The sequence below is a fragment of the Python bivittatus genome, unplaced genomic scaffold, assembly GCF_059951505.1.
Source record: "Python bivittatus isolate LINGU-HERP-01145 unplaced genomic scaffold, Pbiv_v1 ctg000330_np1212, whole genome shotgun sequence".
In the NCBI taxonomy this organism is placed as follows: Eukaryota; Metazoa; Chordata; class Lepidosauria; order Squamata; family Pythonidae; genus Python; species Python bivittatus.
In genome coordinates this window covers 45579273-45598686 of record NW_028277058.1, presented here as the reverse complement: position 1 = coordinate 45598686, position 19414 = coordinate 45579273, and the positions used below count along the sequence as shown (strand labels likewise).

The 19414-nt window shown below is 41.0% G+C and overlaps 2 protein-coding genes across 5 annotated transcripts in view; one reads left to right on the top strand and one right to left on the bottom strand.

Moving 5' to 3' along the window:
- The window catches only part of DENND11 (DENN domain containing 11), a 59487-nt gene that overhangs the window by 23857 nt on the left and 16216 nt on the right, over positions 1 to 19414 (top strand). Inside the window, exons 9-10 of one of the 3 annotated variants that reach the window (XM_088141147.1) lie at positions 988 to 1100; positions 4915 to 5552. In XM_088141147.1, the coding sequence (XP_087997273.1) occupies positions 988 to 1100; positions 4915 to 5027 (226 nt within the window). In that variant the 3' untranslated portion in view covers positions 5028 to 5552. Of the gene's footprint in view, positions 1 to 987; positions 5553 to 19414 lie in introns of those variants that run through there. The other 2 variants (XM_088141146.1, XM_088141149.1) reach the window with 2 other exon arrangements.
- AGK (acylglycerol kinase) overlaps positions 10229 to 19414 on the bottom strand; it is a 45626-nt gene continuing 36440 nt past the window's right edge. For both annotated transcript variants that reach the window (XM_088141150.1, XM_088141151.1), the window contains exons 15-16: positions 15636 to 15720; positions 10229 to 11040 (exon numbers count right to left, since the gene is read on the bottom strand). In XM_088141150.1, the coding sequence (XP_087997276.1) occupies positions 10906 to 11040; positions 15636 to 15720 (220 nt within the window). In that variant the 3' untranslated portion in view covers positions 10229 to 10905. The remainder of the gene's footprint in view (positions 11041 to 15635; positions 15721 to 19414) is intronic.

Here is a 19414-nt window from a genome sequence, read left to right as displayed (position 1 = left end):
CAATAGCTATATTTATGCTATTGGTGGGGCAGTGGAAATTGAACTAAACCTAAGCTGAAAACACACCCTGAGTTTGAAATGTTATGACTTCATCATCTGCAAGGAAATAAATATCAAGAAGTATTGCAAGAGAAAACTCTTTAGAGTGTTTGTTAGCCAAAGTCAGTGGCTGCATGGTTAAAAGTTAGGTTGACAGTCTCTCCATAGTAGCTCACAAACCTGGAAAAGTAGCGACATGTTAATATTAACCTGAATGGTAAATGGCACAACTGGGTTAAGAGTAGTTTTGAATTTTGAGACTTTGTGGTGGGTGCACTCACAAAATGGCTGCCACAGGGAGTAGCACGTATCAGAAGGTAAATTTGCTCCTCAGGATGGTCTCTACTATCCCAGTATGACCTATTTAGGGCCCATTTCTGCAAATGTATATGATGCTAGGAGCTAGTGTTTTACTTTGCAACATGCCAACTTTTATTTGCCTAATGCTTTAAATCAAAAAACCATTTTAAAAGGTGAGGTGGGACAGAGAGCCTGGTGTACAGCAAAAGAACATGCCTGAGTTATGCTGGTTATGCTGACCATGGCCAGTAGATAGCCCTACCTCTGATGTAATGGGAGGCTGTAGATGCAAAAAGAAATGAAGGGCATCATCAAAAAGCCTCCAGAGAAGCAAAGAGAGATCTGTCTAGACAATAATTAATTGATTTAGATAGGATGTCCAATGTTTGAATTAGAATTCTTGAAGAAGCACCTTGTAAGGTAAGAAAATGTGGAACTTCAGTAAAGTATTTTGTAGAAACTTGTTGAGGAGTAGTATTTCCTATACAGGACAGGTGGCTTGTGGTCAGCTTTAAGTCATTGCCAACTTAACTCCTGGGCAGCTGAATCTTTCCAAAATATTTTTAATTGAGGTAACAGAAGATTTGGAGAGCAGAATGCCTTTGGGCCTTGCACATCTTCACATCTCCATTTCACATTATCTCTAAGGTTCTTCATGGAGCAGAACAACCGGATATTTCAGACATTGATGGAGGTATCAGCCAGCCAGGACAAGACATTAACAGCTGACCATGCCCGTGGAATGGGCTTGGACCCTCAAGGTGACCGTAGCTTCCTCATGGACCTCTTGGAAGTCTATGGCATTGATGTCATGCTGGTCATTGATAACCCTTGTTGTACTTAGAAGTGGTGGGTGCTGGAAGGGGGAGAGATGCAGAATTCACACGTGAGTGGATGGCAACAACGGTTAAAGACTACAGGATGAACTGGTGGAACTTGCCACAACTCATATTGTGAAGTATTGCCTTTTATTTAAGGGAGCACTCTACAGAAAGTGTTATTTATTTTTATCCTGTTAATAATTGTTTTTGAATGGATCTTAAAGAAGATACCATTTTTCCTATTCACAATAGATTGCCCAACCACGCTTTCTGTGAGTTCTGTATAAAGGATAGCCTGCTTCATTATCTTCTACCCCACCTGTATCTAAACAACCCAGCATACAGTTCTTTTGAGAGACTAAATCATATCTGTTGGCTGGGAATTTGGATGGGTGGATGGGAAAAGCACTTTATTCTCTGGGGACCAATGTGAAATTTTCACACTGCTTGAACCTTCATAACATCCTGTAGGTGACAGATCTTCCAGTTCCAAAAATCCCTAAAGGCATTTTTGTTTTCCTGTGACATAATTCCTCTTCCTTACCTTATGCATGTACAGACATGCACGTGCTCTCCATATGATGATTCAGTTAAATTATGGTCAACATGTGTGTTCAGTTTTTGACTTGGCAGAAGGAGGACAAGTTGTAGGGGACAGCTTTTTCTTCCATTACTTCAAAAGTAATACAGTTTTTAAAATCCTCACTTTTTCTTTACTAAACAATAGAGAGAATTGTTTTTTTCTCCTAGCTTTGTAACTCTAACTCCATTTTGAGAAAAAGGTCTTAGCTTATCCCAGCTGAGTCACAATTAGTATCAGTTATTCTTTGGTTATGAGGAAAGATCCAGTGTTGTAAGATCTCATCTGAAAACAGTGCAATTAACCTCATATCTCAGCCCCTGAAGTTTGCAGAATTTTTTCTGTTGACTTAGTCTGCATTGTTTCTGTTATCTGTAATTACAATGGGCCCTATCTGCCATCTTGATAATTTGATCTGTATTACTTCTTGGGTAGTGGTCGTTTTCATACACTGGAATTTGTGTTCTGTTACACTATGGAGTATCTAGGTTTCCAATACTACCTAAGCCTGTATTTATGAATCTCTACTGGAGTGATAATAGGATAATATTGAAAAAAGACAAGAAAAAATAGTAAGGAGTGATGATCACTCCAGTGCCTTATGCCCTTAATGATGGATACCATGATCTAACCATCATCAAGAGCACATATAAATTTCTGAGAACCTAGTCTGTTTCTTCAGTTGAAACCCAAGCTTGTAGGGCTCTTTGCAGCTTTAATCATAGGCTAGGAATACTCACCTGGTGGCCTCAGGTTCTCCACCTGTTCTCCCTTGCTTAGTCCTTTCAGCTGTTGTTTGTTAGGAATTTTATGATACAGTCAATATTTTCCACCACCACCCTTCCCTAGTAGCAGAAGTGGTGGTTCTGTTGTTATATTTGAGGTAGTCATGGGGGAAGGACTCTAATAAAAGCCTCCTTCCAGATCACTGAGGAAATAATGGACATTGGGTACGTGGGCTGGTTTAGTACTGTTGGCCCTGACATCTTTGCTAAATTCCAGTTAGACTCAATTAGTTGCCTATTAGTAGCATCTGATTCTTCTTACATAGACTGAATTTTATTGGTCTTTCAAATAGATGATTTTGGCTGTAGGGTCCCTTTTTGCTTTGGAAGAAGAGTTGGATTGACTAGGTATATGTTTCGGTTTCCAGTCATCTTTGGCTGAATAGTACTTTATAATTTATGCTAGGTACTATCTTTAACAAATTGCTTTCTTGCTTGCTTTTTAGACATTTGAATAGTCATCTTCTGATGTTTTGCTGCATAGTTCTAACCTATTTTAGAGAGTGATTGTTGGGATCTTTAAAAAACTAAAAAGCAAGAATGCTAAGAATAGGTTGGATGGATGGATTCAATTAAAGAATCCACAGACCATCACCTTGTTCAATATGGGAGGAAAACCTTCATTCAATGACTTAATCCTTTTTTCCTACCTCATATTTGTCTTGTCTGTAGGGGCTGGGTCTTTCTATATTTAAATAACTTATTTTATAGAATGAAAGGTAAGAATTGGAAGGTATTAAGCTGTTTATTGAGCAAATGATTCTCTGTAATTAGATGCTAAGTTTGATCCTCTTGGTGTCCTTTGTGTTGTATATGGGATTTGTACACTGAACAAACTTTTAAACTGGAATCTTTGCTTCTTGTTTTGCTAAGCTATCACAGAGTATATGCCACAGGAACGTCATGCTTGGAGTTAGGGAGGCCCAGAACGAGAATCCTGTAAATCAGGGTTCTAGCAATGGCTCTTTTGGCTGAAGAATTTGTGCACATGTAGAAATTGCCAAGATTGAGAAATATTGCTATAGATTACCCATGGAAAAGAGAATAGAAGCAATCTGTGAGGGTTCTTTCTTTTCCAAGGACTGGACACACCACAGTGTAGCAAATCTGTACACAGTGCTTTATTGCAGCACACACCTTCCCCAACAACAGGCTATTGCTCTGGGTCAACTCCACCCATCTAGGACTTACGTTGCTGTTGCCACATAAATATGTCTTTAATATTCAGTCCTTTATACTCAGTTGAGACAAAAGTCTCAACAGCTATAAAGTAGCCTACAACCTTTGTCTTTTCCCAAAAGTTCTTGCACTAGTTGGGATGAGGTCCAGCCTCAGTGTGGTTGTTCTAGTTGCCGCCAAGCTCTGCTCTTAAGCAGGGTTGCTTCTGAGCACTCCAGCTGAGCTCCCAAGCCAAGCTCCAGGCAGGAATCCCACCAGGATATGCTGCTTACTGTGGCTCATAGTCCTGGCAGTTGACTGATAGTCCTCTTTCCTGCCTGTAATAGTTGTCAATCTTCATTTTCCTATCTCCTTTTCTCCTACACACCCCCACATACTCTGTCTTAGCATTTGCTTGTGTAAGCGAAGAGCCTGGGTGGGGTAAGGCTGCCTCTGGATGTCGGAGGGGCCTTGAAAATGCCAGGGTGTGGCTCAATTAGGGAAGCTCGTGAGTGAATGATTGCATGAACCCATTTCTCAGGTTTCTGGGGCTATAAACTTTTACAACCCTTTGAGGAAAAACATGAGCTGTACTGAGCCTTGGGGAAGTGGGGTGGGAAGCATTTCTGCCTGGCTGCAGCTGCTTTTCCCAAGCACAGACGACAATCCCAGCTTCATTTCCTCACACAATCAGACTGAGTTGTCTTCGGTGTTCCTTTATTACACTACAGGCATGGTGTTGTCCATCAACCCGTGCAATGAATAGCTATAAATCTCAGATACGGAACATGTTAGAGGGAGCAATTGAAACTGGCTCTGCTCTGTTGAAATTAGCCTGATGGCTAGAATTTCAGCAGATGAAAACTTGATGCATTCATGGGCATGCTAGGAAAAGCTTCACTATTGAAATTGTGAATGAAATGGGTTGCTGCTGCTAAAGACAGAACAGCTGGGCTAGCAAAAAAAAAAAAAGTTGGCAAGATGTAGGGACAGGATTGGGTGTGATTGTCATAACCATCTGTCATATGCTATGCCTTGCTTGCTGGGCACCTTTATAATCTATTTGTCCAGCTGTTAAATGGGACACCGAAGAACATCTCATCTTACCGGGTATGTTTTATTTCCCTGCTTTGAAAGCACAAGCAGTTCCCTGTTCCAATGGACATAAATATTTTATCATGTTCCCTGCTTAAAGAGACACCATTTCATTCCTTTGCTTCTACTTTCGTAGGAAGCCAAGTTAAGATCATGGAAAAGCAGAAAACCTTTGAAGTTATAGCAAAAGAAAGTGGGATCTTTAAAAAAAACCAGAGGAAACGTTTGCAATGCAGCGACTTTTCCTAACCTGATTCCTCCCTGCTGAACGGAGATTTGGGCTGAAGTCTGAGGGATCCAAGCGCGAATGGCTGATTAAATTAAAAAAAAAAAAATCAGAGGTACAGGACCATTGATGGGAAAGATCTGTTTTTCTTTGTAATTCTTTTCCCTTCATTTTCTTACAGCCTAACTAGCCACAGTAGTGGGATATACAATGGCATTCTGGATACAGCTGAGAGATTTCTGCTGCAGCCAAATGATTGCCAAATTAAGAAATACAATAAACAATATTTATTGCCTAATTTACTTTGCATAATTTAGCTTGCCTTTTCCTAGAAACAGAGGACAGCAAGCATGAAGCGTGCAGAAGGCCTACCTGCCCCTGAGACCTCTTCCAAGCTTCTTGCTGCTTGACTTTTTAAATAGCATTGAAACTCTGCTCATGATGCCTAATTCTGTAATTTAGAGGGCTCAAAATCACTTCTCAATATTATAGGTCAGTGTTTCTCAACCTTGGCAACTTTAAGACGTGTGGACTTCAACTCCCAGAATTCCCCAGCCAGCATAGCTGGCTGGGGAATTCTGGGAGTTGAAGTCCACACGTCTTAAAGTTGCCAAGGTTGAGAAACACTGCTATATATCTTTAGGTAGAGGTGAGTAACCTATAGACCATGGCCTACAGGTTGACTCCCTGCTCTCTGAGACAGTTTATGAAAGTTCAACAGTAAATAGCAGATTTTTGGTGGCATGAATGTTTTGAAACCTTTAAACCCCCCCCCCCTCCAAAACCACTAGTCTGAAATTTTACTACTGATTTTAGTGTTTTAGCTGCTGAATTTTGGCCCCATGATTCAAGCTATTTGGGTCTTTTCTGGGACGGGGGGGTGTTCAGGATGGAAATGAAAACAGATGATCTCCCCAAGGTCTTGTGTTCCCATTACATTCTTAAAAAAAAAAAAAAAAAACTAAACTAAAAAGTCAAGCAAACAAATTAAGTCAACTAAACATCTTCTGAAGGTCTTCATAAGTTCAGGGGTTTGGGTTGTAGCTCACAACATCTCAAAAGCTGCACATCCCTGTGCCGATGCCTTTCCATACAGGCTGCTGCAAGGGGGAAAAACTAGCCAAATGTGCCCTCTGTAGAAACTTTCAGCCGTAGTTTGTACAGTATTAGCCCTGCTGTACAACATTTGCATATGAGTGTTTGAATTACACTTGGAAATGAACCTTTTTGGGTTTGCGAGAAGGAAAAGTCTGATCCTTGGATATGTGAAGCCGTTCCTCTCTTTGCTTTTGCCTGCCTTCCTTGTGAGCTCAGGAGGAGCACGTTAGTGGCATCTACAGGAAATATGCCATTGCAATTATTTTTGCCAGATGCTATTTGCACAAGCCAATGGTTATTATTCAGTTTCCTCAATGATGACATTAGCATCATTGGTTCCTGCGACCACATGAAGGAAAACATGGTCAGTTTGCACCTCCAGCATTATACCACTGAATAATAAAGTCACTGCAAACTGGGCCTCCATCTAATCAAATACAGCTCTGAAATACAGCTTTCATCTTGAATACAATGACTGAAGAGAATTCATAAGACCAAGTTGCCTAGTGATGATTAATGTGGTTCAAATTCTCTTAACTTGAAAAGCCTTCCTTGGGCAAAGCTTAGGGTGGGTCTGGGGTCAGCTGCAACCTCCTTTTCACTATTTTGGGTCCATTGTACATTGGGTACCCCTCAGTGGAGAGGGGTATTTCCCTCTGATTTAAAGTTTTTATATTTTTGCAAACACTGGAATTCTGCCACACCAACTTGATGCCTCCTGTTCTACACTGATGATTCTGTTTTGCCTATGTAAGTATAGGCCCTTAGAGAATGAATTTGGTATTTATACACAGGTACAGCTGATGAATTGCTGATATTCCCCCTACTGTACAGAATTAAAGGTGCAGTTTCTGCATAAATACTGATTAGGTAGAACCTCCTATTTAATACAGAACATGCAACACTCTTTTGCCTATGAGAACATGTTCTAAATATTTTTTCCAGCCCTTCATTTAATAGCAGAGAATGAAAGTTCTAGAGGAATACTTTGGCACTGAACCACTTTTAAAAAACAAACATACATTTGGGCCATAACCACTCCCAAGTACCAATTTTACTTTAGTTCATATGTGTATTTTTCTTTTAAGTGTATTTCCTAGGACTGGGCAGTTCACATACATATGTGGATCATTTGACAAAATAGCAGCTGAATTTACTGACTTATCCTTAAAGGAATGCTGTATGTCACTTGATATGATTTGCAGGGAATGTAAAAATTTGGCCTTTTACATCCACAGAAATCAAAGATGAACCAAGCCAAAATATCATCTGTATATTCATAGAGTGACTCATTGCTATCTATGAAAAATAGTTGATGGATTTACTTGTAAGGTCATGCTAACTTTGTGAAACAAATACACAGACACACACCTCCTTGACCGAAATGACAAAAGGAATCGGCTACAACTAGCAAATTACGTATTGCACAGGAGACTATTTAATACGATAATAAGGTGGTGGTGTTTTCTGTCTTTTTAAAAGAAGTTTGCTGCTTCTCCCTCAAAAGTGGTTGTAGCGCAGTGGAAGGGAAACTGCCTAGGTGCTGAGTGAATTCCAGCACCGCTATTCAGAAGTTACTGTTGGTGACACAGGACAGAAAATACAGCTGCTTGCCTTTTTCCCAGTAGAGCTAGGATGCTCAGAAAAATGCCAGTGGGATCTCCCAGCATCATTTTCCTAACAACTCAGAGGGGAGGACTAGGACCCCACCTTGTGCCATTTTGGGGTCCTTTTTTGTTAGGATGGTTGGGTAGTTTTAAGGGGGGAAATAGATGCCTTAAGGCAGTGTTGTGCAAACTTGGCCACTTTAAGATGAGTGGACTTCAACTCCCAGAATTCCCCAGCCAGCCATGCTGGCTGGGGAATTCTGGGAGCTGAAGTCCACTCATCTTAAAGTGGCCAAGTTTGCACAACACTGCCTTAAAGCCTTGCAGACATTTCTGGAGCACCCCTTAAAAGCTCCAGCCTCCCCTCCCCTCCCCTCAATTGTATTGATTTTTTCCCCTCTTGGGGATGGTTTAAGGAGCTAAATGGGTGCCTTAAGTCTCTACAAGGCTTAAACAACAGAAGACGCCAGTGATGGCATCTCTCCGGCCACTGTGGCCCATAGGCAGCCCTGAGGCAGATTTTCATCATGAAGCCTTTAGGCTGAGGAAGTTCCAATGTATGTCCACCATTAGCTATATAAATTTAAGGTAGGGTTTAGGCATTAGTGTGTGGCTTTCCAATTTTTTTCTTGAAAAAGAGAACTAAATAATCTTTGGAGTATTGGGGAGAGGATCTCTTCCTGCTTCTATGAAAAGAACATATATAACTTGTTGCATAATAGCTGTGATATTCCCCCACCTGTTTTCAATTAACTCAAGTGTATAAACTTCATTCTGAAAACATGTTAAGAGTGAATATGAGTCGATGGGCAGCTAGGATTTTCTCATTAACTTGTGACTAAGCACTTTTCCTTTAAACTATACCAGTGGCTTCTCTCAATAAGAGAGAAAGCACTAACTCTGTGGATTTCATTGCTAAAGTAGAGCCCCAAAAGGACTTGTGTACATATTATAATGGTCTTTTTTACTGTATTAAAACTCACTTTTAACACAGATATCATTTGTGTTGGCTGATTATTTAAAACAGCTTGATGGGTCATGCGAAACTCTGTAACTCCATATTTGGCCTCCCTTTTGGCCCCTCGTGTTTTAAGGACTTTTAAATTACTGATGGTAGAGTGTAACTGTCACGTCCCTTGCACATTAGCAGATTATGTTCACGGTTCTTTTTATGGTCAGCATACTGATTTCTAGGGTTGTGCAAGAAACCCAAACTCAAAACAACCTAACCTGGAATATTCCATCAAAACATTCCAAACATCCAGTGTTCTCATAAAAATTGAGTTTTCTTTGTGGATTTCATTGCTGTGTTGTGTTGTACCATAGGAAGAAATGAGAAGTCAAAATAAGCCACTTATTCAACCTTTTTTCATTGATGGCCACAAAAATAGGTTGGGTGACGTTCCGTGCCGAGCATTATTTTTTAGATTTTTTTCCCTGCCTTTATTATTTTTATACATAACTCAAGGGGGCGAACATACATAATACTCCTTCCTCCTCCGATTTTTCCCACAACAACCCTGTGAGGTGTATTGGGCTGAGAGAGTGACTGGCCCAAAGTCACCCAGCTGGCTTTCATGCCCAAGGCGGGACTAGAACTCAGAGTCTCCTGGTTTCAAGCCATAACCACTAGACCAAACCGGCAATTATGTAATGTCTTCTCCCCCAAAAATAAAACATGGACAGGGCAATTATTTTTTATTTAATTAAAAAGAAAACAGCAAACAAAGCAATAGTTAAGCATGTATTTTTTAATGAGTGCCAGCCATAGAACTCTCAACCCATCGAAGAAGCAATGTTTAGTAATGGATTCACTTCAGCCCAGCCCATGAACAACAATAGCAGAAACACACTTCTCTAGCTATCGGTGTATGTGGTCTTAATATTCATGCTTGTACAATACACAATTTTAACATTTGGCCCTGTATAACAAATGAATAAAGCAACATGTTTAGTATTTGGTAACTTGAAAACTGAGCAGCAAAGCAATTATAATGCACACATGCTGTGCGTTACCTTGTATTGGGCAATCTGTCTTAAAAAAAAACCACAACAGACACAGACCATACGTGGCAACATTACATTACAATCCTAACTCCTCATAGCAAGCCATTACAAATGGAAAATAAACTTCCCTAACATGTAAATAGGAAGATAATTCCTTCCCCTCAATTAGCTGCTCCACCCAGTAGCAACAGGAAAATTGCCAGTTATTTTATTGATTAATGCACTGAGTCTCCATGGCTGACTGGAAGCTTTGGGGGGCGGGGGGCTAACTGTGGCCTGTAAGAACATTCAAAACATGAAATAAACTGCTTCATTGTGTTCTGAATGCAAACGAAACTCCAGAAGACTGTTGTTCCAAACTCAGGTGGCTTGTATGTCTCTAGAAATCTCCTTTCTCCTATACTAGGGGTCAGAAAGAAGTTTGATGGGAGCAGCAATGATGGGTCTTTTGCATATGAAAAGTTCCAGATTTTATCCTTTTTCCGTCATCATTTCCTCTTGGAGAATAAGTGTAGAATAACGTGCTTAATACCAGAGAGAGGCTGCCAGTCAAACAGCTGAGCTCTGGTCTGATGGCTCATTGATCATAGTTACTTTAAGTGATTACATTTTAGATACTTTTCTTAGAGACGTCTCTTAATTTTCATCACTTTTCTAAGAACAAATGCATAAAGCTGATGGGACGTCCACACCTTAACTATTTATACGGGAAGGAAAACAAAATGAGGCAAAAGTAGGAGCATGTTCAAAAAGCTGAAATGCATATGCACAAATACAAATAGATATTGATATCCAGAATTGTTTAACTAGGAAACACTTGCCACAGAGGCATTTGGGAAGCCGTTCCTTTGTGAAATAATTACCCAGACAGAAAGAAAAATGCAGGACTCTTTCCACCTGAGTTCTTCTTTCTCAACAAGGAACTTAATACTTCCACAGTTCAATTTCTGACTTGCGGAGTTTGGAAAACAAAGGCTTTCGTTATAACTGAAGGAAAGATGTGTAGACTTAAGATGCAGGTCACTGAACAGTTCAAGCAATCATCCACTCAACTCTTTATTTCAGAGATCTTTTAGATGTATCTCCTTTGGCATCTGTATTGGCTGCAGTTCATTTGAAATAATTCTAGAATAATAGCCAGGAAGTAAAGTAACTGTTTTTGTGGTGGCACGGCTCACAACTGCTTTGATTACGATACACCTGGAAGCAGTTCTACTTTTTTTTTGGCATCACAGAAGAAAAGGAGTTTCCTGGGCAACAGCTTCACCTCCACTGTCATTGCTTCATACTCCTCATTGTCTATAGCCAAAGAGCCTTCTGTATCCTGCAGACATGAAGAGATCAAGAGATCTTCACACCACAGGACAACAAAGCAGACATGCTGCCTCAAGCTATGTCTTGGCAGTGGTTTTCCTTAGAATTCTGCAGTACCAGGGCATACAATGAAGATCTGACATTCATGTTCCCACATGTGATAAGGTCCCCAATTACAGCTCAATTGTATTGCCATGGAACTAAGCATTTTCTTATGTTTTCCAGCCAATATGTATCTAGGTTCATGTTTCACACTATTGTTTTCTTAATCAGAGTATTGAATAAGCCACAATTTGGCTGGATTTACATGACATTCTATGCCAAAACCCAAATACACTTTGTCAGGACTTGGTGTGATAGGGAACCCAGCCAGTAAGAGAGAGAAAATAATATTTTAAGACAATTATAACTTTTATGCAAGGATGATCATAATGCCCAATATACAGTGCATTTGGAAGGTATTCAGGCCCCCTTCACTTTTTTCAATTTTGTTATGTTGCAGCCTGATACTACAATCATTCAAATTCATTTTTTTTTCTCATTAATCTACACTCAATACCCCATCATGACAAAGTGAAAACAGAATTTTAGAAATGTCTGTAAATGTATGAAAAAGGAAAAACTGAAATATCACATTGGCATAAGTATTCAGACCCTTTGCAACAACACTTGTAATTTAGCTCCCGTGCCTCCCATTTCTCTTGATTGCTGCTGAGCTGTTTCTACACCTTGGTTGGAGTCCACCTGTGGTAAATTAAATGGATTGGACATGATTTGGAAAGGCACACACCTCTCTATAGAAGGCCTCACAGCTGACAATGCATACTGTATCAGAGCAAAAGCCATGAGGTCAAAGGAACTGCCTGCAGAGCTCAGAGACAGGATTATTGCAAGGCACAGATCTGGGGAAGGCTACCAAAAATGTCTGCTGCATTGAAGGTTCCCAAGAGCACAGTGGCCTCCATAATTCTCAAATGGAAGAAGTATGGCACAATCAGGACTCTTCCAAGAGCTGGTCACCTGGCCAAACTGAGCAATCGGGGGAGAAGAGCCTTAGTAAGAGAGGTGACCAAGAACCCAATGGTCACTTTGACTGAGCTCCAGAGATCCTGTGTGGAGATGGGACAAAGTTCCAGAAGGACAACCATCACTGCAGCCCTCCACTGATCTGGGCTTTATGGCAGAGTGGCTAGACAGAAGCCTCTCCTCAGTGCAAAACACATGAATGCCCGCTTGGAGTTTGCAAAAAAGCACCTGAAGGACTCTCAGACTGTGAGGAACAAGATTCTCTGGTCTGATGAAACGAAGATTGAACCATTTCGCCTCAATTCAAAATGTTATGTCTGGAGGAAACTAGGCACTGCCCATCACCTGCCCAATACCATCCCAACAGTGAAGCATGGTGGTGGCAGGATCATGCTGTGGGGGTGTTTTTCAGCAGCAGGGACTGGGAGACTGGTCAGGGTTGAGGAAAAGCTGAATGGAGCAAGTACAGAGTTATCCTCAATGAAAACCTGTTCCACAGCGCTCAGGATCTCAGACTAGGCCAAAGGTTCATCTTCCAACATGACAACGATCCTAAGCACACAGCCAAGACAAACAGGAATGGCTTAGGGACAACTCTGTGAATGTCCTAGAGTGGCCCAGCCAGAGCCCTGACTTGAACCCTACTGAACCTCTCTGGAGAGACCTGAAAATGGCTGTCCACCGACGGTCCCCATCCAACCTGATTGAGCTTGAGAGGATTTGCAAATAAGAATGGCAGAAAATCCTCCAATCCAGGTGTGCAAAGCTTGTCACATCATAGTGAAAAAAACTCGAGGCAGTAATTGCTGCCAAAGGTGCTTCGACAAAGTACTGAGTAAAAGGTCTGAATACTTAAGTATATGTGATATTTCAGTTTTTCCTTTTTCATACATTTACAGACATTTCTAAAATTCTGTTTTCACTTTGTCATTATTTATTTTATTTATTTATTAAATTTTTCAACCACCCATCTCCCCCCCAATGGGGGAACTCTGGGCGATTCACAACAAACATTAAAAACATAAAATATATATATTGTATAAGGCTTTCACGGCCGGCATACGATGGCTGGTGTGGGTCTTCCGGGCTGCGTGGCCGTGTTCTTGAAGTTTTGTTTCCTAACGTTTCGCCAGCACCTGTGACCGGCATCTTCAGAGTGCAGGAGCACAGACAGGAGCAGTTCTCTCTGTGCCCAGGGTGATGTGACCCTTCTGTGGGTATTTATAGAGATCTGAGGGGGGGGGGAAGGGGGGATTGGGTGTGTGTGGGGGGGGTTGAGTTACTGAGTGGCTGCTTGTTTTGGTGTCAGCATCTGTGTGTATCTTCCTGGGGATTAGGCAGGTTTTTTCTTCTATTGAATTGTTAACGAGGGGCTGCTGGGGGTGATTAGCAAGTTCATTGTGTGAACTGTTCACATGTCCTGGTGGTTGAGCTGAGTTCGTTGACCTTTTGCAGGCTGTATTTTTCAGGTTTGGTAGCCAGGTTTTGTTGATTCTTAGACTCTCCTCTTTTTTATTGAAACTGTGCTGGTGTTTGTGAATCTCAATGGCTTCCCGGTATAGCCTGGTATAGTGACTGTTGGTGTTGTCCAGTATCTCTGTGTTTTCAAATAGGATTTTGTGTCCAGTGTGCTTGAGAGCATGTTCAGCTACTGCAGATTTTTCTGGTTGTTGTAGTCTGCAGTGCCTTTCGTGTTCTTTTATCCTGGTATGGATGCTGCGTTTTGTGGTCCCAATGTATACTTGCCCGCAACTGCATGGTATGCGGTATACTCCTGTGGCGGTGAGGGGATCCCTTTTGTCTTTTGCTGATTTTAGCACTTCTTGTACTTTTCTGGTGGGTCTGAAGATTGTTTGGAAATTGTGTTTTTCCATCAGTTTTCCCATGCGGTCTGTGACCCCTTTGATATAGGGCAGAAATACTTTGTTGGTGGGTGGCTGTTTTTCTTCTTCAGTCGCATGTTGCTTTCTTGGTTTGATGGCTCTTTTTATTTCATTTTTGGAGTAGCCATTCGCTTGTAGGACCCAATTAAGGTGGTTAAGTTCAGAGTTTAGGAATTGGGTTTCGCAGATCCGATTGGCACGATCCATGAGGGTTTTGATAATGCCTCTTTTCTGACGTGGGTGGTGGTTGGAGTTTTTGTGTAGGTACCGGTCTGTGTGGGTGGGTTTTCTGTAGACTTTGTGTCCTAATTTGAGGTCTGGTTTGCGTATGACCAACGTGTCTAGAAATGGAAGTTGGCCGTCCACTTCTTTTTCCATGGTGAATTGTAAATTGGAAGTGGACGGCCAACCACCAGGACATGTGAACAGTTCACACAATGAACTTGCTAATCACCCCCAGCAGCCCCTCGTTAACAATTCAATAGAAGAAAAAACCTGCCTAATCCCCAGGAAGATACACACAGATGCTGACACCAAAACAAGCAGCCACTCAGTAACTCAACCCCCCCCACACACCCCCAATCCCCCCTTCCCCCCCCTCAGATCTCTATAAATACCCACAGAAGGGTCACATCACCCTGGGCACAGAGAGAACTGCTCCTGTCTGTGCTCCTGCACTCTGAAGATGCCGGTCACAGGTGCTGGCGAAACGTTAGGAAACAAAACTTCAAGAACACGGCCACACAGCCCGGAAGACCCACACCAGCCATAAAATATATAAATATATAAAACATTAGTTAAAAACATTACTAAAAAGGAGAAGGAGAGTCCAAGAGGATGAAAAATCTGAGGCTGAAGACAGAAGGCCTCTATGGGGCTAGCCATCCCCATGCTTGAGGTATTCCCACCCCAGGCCAGGCGGCAGAACCAGTCTTCAAAGCCTTACGGAAGGCCAGGAGTGAGGGGGCCAATCGCACCTCCGGGGGCAGAATGTTCCAAAGAGCGGGGGCTACCGCAGAGAAAGCCCGCCTTCTGGACCCCGCCAGTTGAAGTTCTTTCACCGAGGGGGTCCAAAGCATGCCCTCTCTGTGTGATCGGGTGGGACGGGTTGAAGTCATAGGGGAGAGGCGGTCCCTTAGATAATGGGGCACTGAGTGTAGATTAATGAGAAAAAAAATGAATTTGAACAATTGTAGTATCAGGCTGCAACATAACAAAATTGAAAAAAGTGAAGGGGGTCTGAATACTTTCCGAATGCATTGTATCTGAGTATAAATCCTTGTGCCTATATATTGCCTAATACAAGACTTTAGCTAATACAATTGCCTCTTTAGGGATCTTCCTACCCTTAGGAATTTCTTACATGTACAGAGATCATGGTAAAAGGATCAAATTGGATGTAGTCAACTGTCATTACATGATACACATATGTACATACATAAAAAGGTAGTTACTATTGTCAATGATAGGAATGGTGGCTAATCAGACTGGCTCGGTCCACACTGATTTTACAGAGAGACCTCAGAATCTGGTCCAAAGCTCACTTAAGCAAAACTCAGTTCTATCTATTCTGTCTCTACACAGAAAGAAGAAAAGCCACTATTCTTTCTAAGGTGGGAGAAAATAAAACCTGCTCAGTGTGCATCAAGGCATTTAAAAAATGCCTATGTTTTTCTTAAGATTTGATTTCTCTCACCTCTGGAAGCTCCAAAATGCATTTGCTAGCCTGAAGACATTGACTTCCTTCAGGACACAAGTGGGGGTCCTGCATCTTTTGGCTTCTGTGCAAAACAAGATAAGAGGAACACCAGAAATATTTATGCCTATGCTTTAAAGTATGACCAAAAAAGACAACAGCAAAGGGAAAGCTGGAAAAGGCTTCAGAAGCAGATGGTAAATATATGCAGTCCTTCTATGACCAAGTGAAGTTAACCATTTTTTACATTACACTACAATACAGTATGTCATTTTTACATTACTCCTTCTTCCAAAGATTGGAGGCATACATTGTGTTCATGCAACATTTCTGAGAGAGAAAATGCCTTCAGGGAGCTTCATGCCTATAAAGTTTGAACTTAATCTGTGTGATCCAAGAACAACACCTGAGCTATAAATATCACACCAGCTCTTGATTTCTTTGTAATGTATTCTTGTCCAGTCAATAAATTAGTCCAGGGAATTGCTACAACTGATACATGAGCCTTGGGGTATCTGCTTGCAGCCTTACACTGAAGTTTCAGCCTGGTACATTTGGGTGGGTTTAGCAGTCCTCCTCAATCTTCTGTCCTTGAAAATGACCTGAACTTCAGCTCATATGCAGGGTTCATCTATCCCTTAAAATTTTTACATGTGTTCACATTGGGTTGACTAAGTATACTGATGAGAGACTATGGAAGAAACCATAGCTTTAAAAGCTGGGGTCAAAACTTTTTTCATCCTCCCCCATGACATGTATGCAAATATCCTAAATGAACATAATAGGGAAGCTCTAGTTTTAAAAAGTTAGGAAGAATATATAGTATGCATGACAGGAAAGTATGTTAGTCATTTCTAATTAGGGGTTAGTAGATGTTTTGCATATAATTAGTCCTGATGATTCTCCATGGTTACATAAACCTTCAAATCACCATCTGAACCATGCTACTGAATGCTATCACTGAAAATTTCTAGATTTAGAAGCCAATACGCTTGCCTGGTTAAAGGCACCAGCAGTTGCTTTTATACGTTAACAGTACACATGTCTAGCAATATCTGTATTATTATCTGTATGAAAAATGTCTCTCTGAAGCAACTTTCAGTTTTCTTTGTTGTGTTTGCATTTCAGAGTTGTACATATCTTGTTGCTCTACTGCTGAATATTTTTTAATGAGAAGGTTCTGGATAATCAAGGCAAAGTACTGACTTCCACTTTATTCTTACCCATAATTTTCTTTTCCATATGATTTGTATTCAAAGATATCATCTTATTGCAGGAACGCATACAGAACTAAAATAGCTTCTTACAGCAAATGTTTACCTAAGCGCTACATTTTCATAATGTTATTTGGTTGGTATTGGTTCCAGCTTGACCTCTTTCTGTCTTTGCTTAATTGCTTCTGTGAGCATCCCATTCAGCTCCTGTTCACGGCCTCATTACCTGCTCAGACAGCTGGTGAACCAGCTGTGCAACTCAGGCCTTCAAGGCTGCATGAACAGATGCAAAGAGTGGCTCCAATACAGCAATCTCTCACATGCCCACTTGCTGTTGATTCTACACTTGAAAATTGTTCTTGCAGAAGGCGGCTTTCAGAAAGGGTTCGGTGAACTGAAGTTTACCTAAGGGGCTTGGGAGCCACTCTCTGGGTAGCATTCTTGGAACTGGAGGACAAGGCAGGGAAGTCCACTTCCATGAGTCCCACATTAGGATCTAACTCATATTTCTCTTAAGACCTAGGATGGGCTGACAAATTTTCAGTGATGGTGTTTCCTCAAAGGCCTCTGCTGGCTGGCTATTTGCTGCTTATTTCTAAGTGTAATCTTCTCACTAGAGATCTATACAGAATATTTTATTTTACTTTCCCTTCCTCTCCTTTTATCTATAATATTTTGGGTCTGAGCTAGAAATGGCCAGTTTGTTGACAACTTCTGAATTGCTGCTAGCATTCTGCTGCTCTATATTTCCAGCCCTCACATAATGCCCATTATGAATGAAGTCTTCAAAGAATTTGTTTAAATTTATGATACTGTAGGATTTAAGTACCTGAATCCATCTGCAAAATGCTAGATTGTATTACATTTGCAGGATAGCTTGGATGATATCCTGAACTGACTTCTCACTGTTCCTACTTCCATATCATCATCATCATCATCATCATCATCATCATCATCATCATCATCATCATCATGTTTTTATCCCATATATATGTACATATATATGTGTGTCAACTCAAGGCAGCAAACATACCTAATACTCCTCCCTCCTCCTGTTTTCCCCACAACAGCAACCCTGTGAGGTGATTGGGCTAAGAGAGTGTGACTGGCCCAAAGTCACCCAGCCGGCTTTCATGCCCAAGGCGGGACTAGAGCTCACAGTCTCCTGGTTTCTAGGCCAGCACCTTAACCGCTACATCAAACTGGCTCTGTTCATCACTCTCAAAGCTATCTGATATCTACAGCTATTTATCATTAGACAGGAATACAATATTTAAGGTGCCTGCATGGATATTATTAACTCCCACTATTTCTAAGCTTTGTTAATGGCTATATTTCTCTCATTTCTGCTCTTTGCCTTCCAAGGGACCTTTGTGTTCCATTTCAGGTTGGAGATGGAACCAGGTGGCGAAAGGAACTAGATATTACGTTTCCAAGCAGGCAGGAAACATTGCACTTTGTCACCAGTTGTTTACGTTCAGGCTTCCCCAACCTGCTGCCTTCCAGATGTGTTGGATTTCAAGGTCTGTCACTCTCAGACCGCTTGGTGCTGAAAGTGAGATGGGCATTATAAAGGTTGGAGAAGTAGGACTTAAATATCTCTTGCAATCTATCTGTACAACTTTCGCTATGCTCCATGTTACTATTGCTACAAACTGCAGACTCTGGAACAACAATACAATGCTTTTTGGCACCATTTAAATTAATTTATTTACTAATTTGATTACAAGACTTCCTTCAGATTTTCAATAGTTCTTTATTTATTAATAGATTTTTTATATTGCCCCAGTCACATGACTCTGGGTGGTACACAATGACACAGGCATAAAAGCAGTAATCTCTATCTCAGATCTACCCCCAACCCCCATAGTATAGGATACGTAAGATGGCACTCAACCTATTAAAAATCAAAAACTCAATATCAACCCCAGAGGTTTTAAGTGCTGTCTTAAATGCCAGGAGCAAGGGAGCCAAACATTTCTGTGGGAAGTATGTTCCATAATGCTTTCTTGTCCACATGCTTCATGGTAGAACATGAAACAGACTCTTTCTAAATGACTTAACAGGATAAGCAGATTCAAGACAAGATGGCTCAAGAGCAATACTCATTCATCATGACACATTACCAACACTATACAACAGTATCAAAAGCTTACAAAGAAAGTGAACAAATCTATTAAAAAAGACCTGCTACAGTAAAATGATGTTGTGACTTCCTTCAATTTACGGGCCCTATATTCTCACTGGTCATTTAATTTAATTGCTTGGACCACTCACTGTATAAGATCCATGCACACAAACTTCACCTTTTCATGCCCAAACCCATGGCAAGTGCTACGTACACCAACTGTGAAGGAATGTAGATCTGACCTTGGGAATTAGCTTTTAGCAATTCATCAGCATATGGTGTATAATGTCTGCAAGTCAACAATAAGGAGGTACTCAAAAATTTAAAATCAGCATCCTTATAGAGGTTATGGAAATCAGAACTGGAATCAACCACCAATAAATTCTCCCCTGCTGACATAACTTGGCACACTTTTGCAATAATTAGTTTATGTTAAT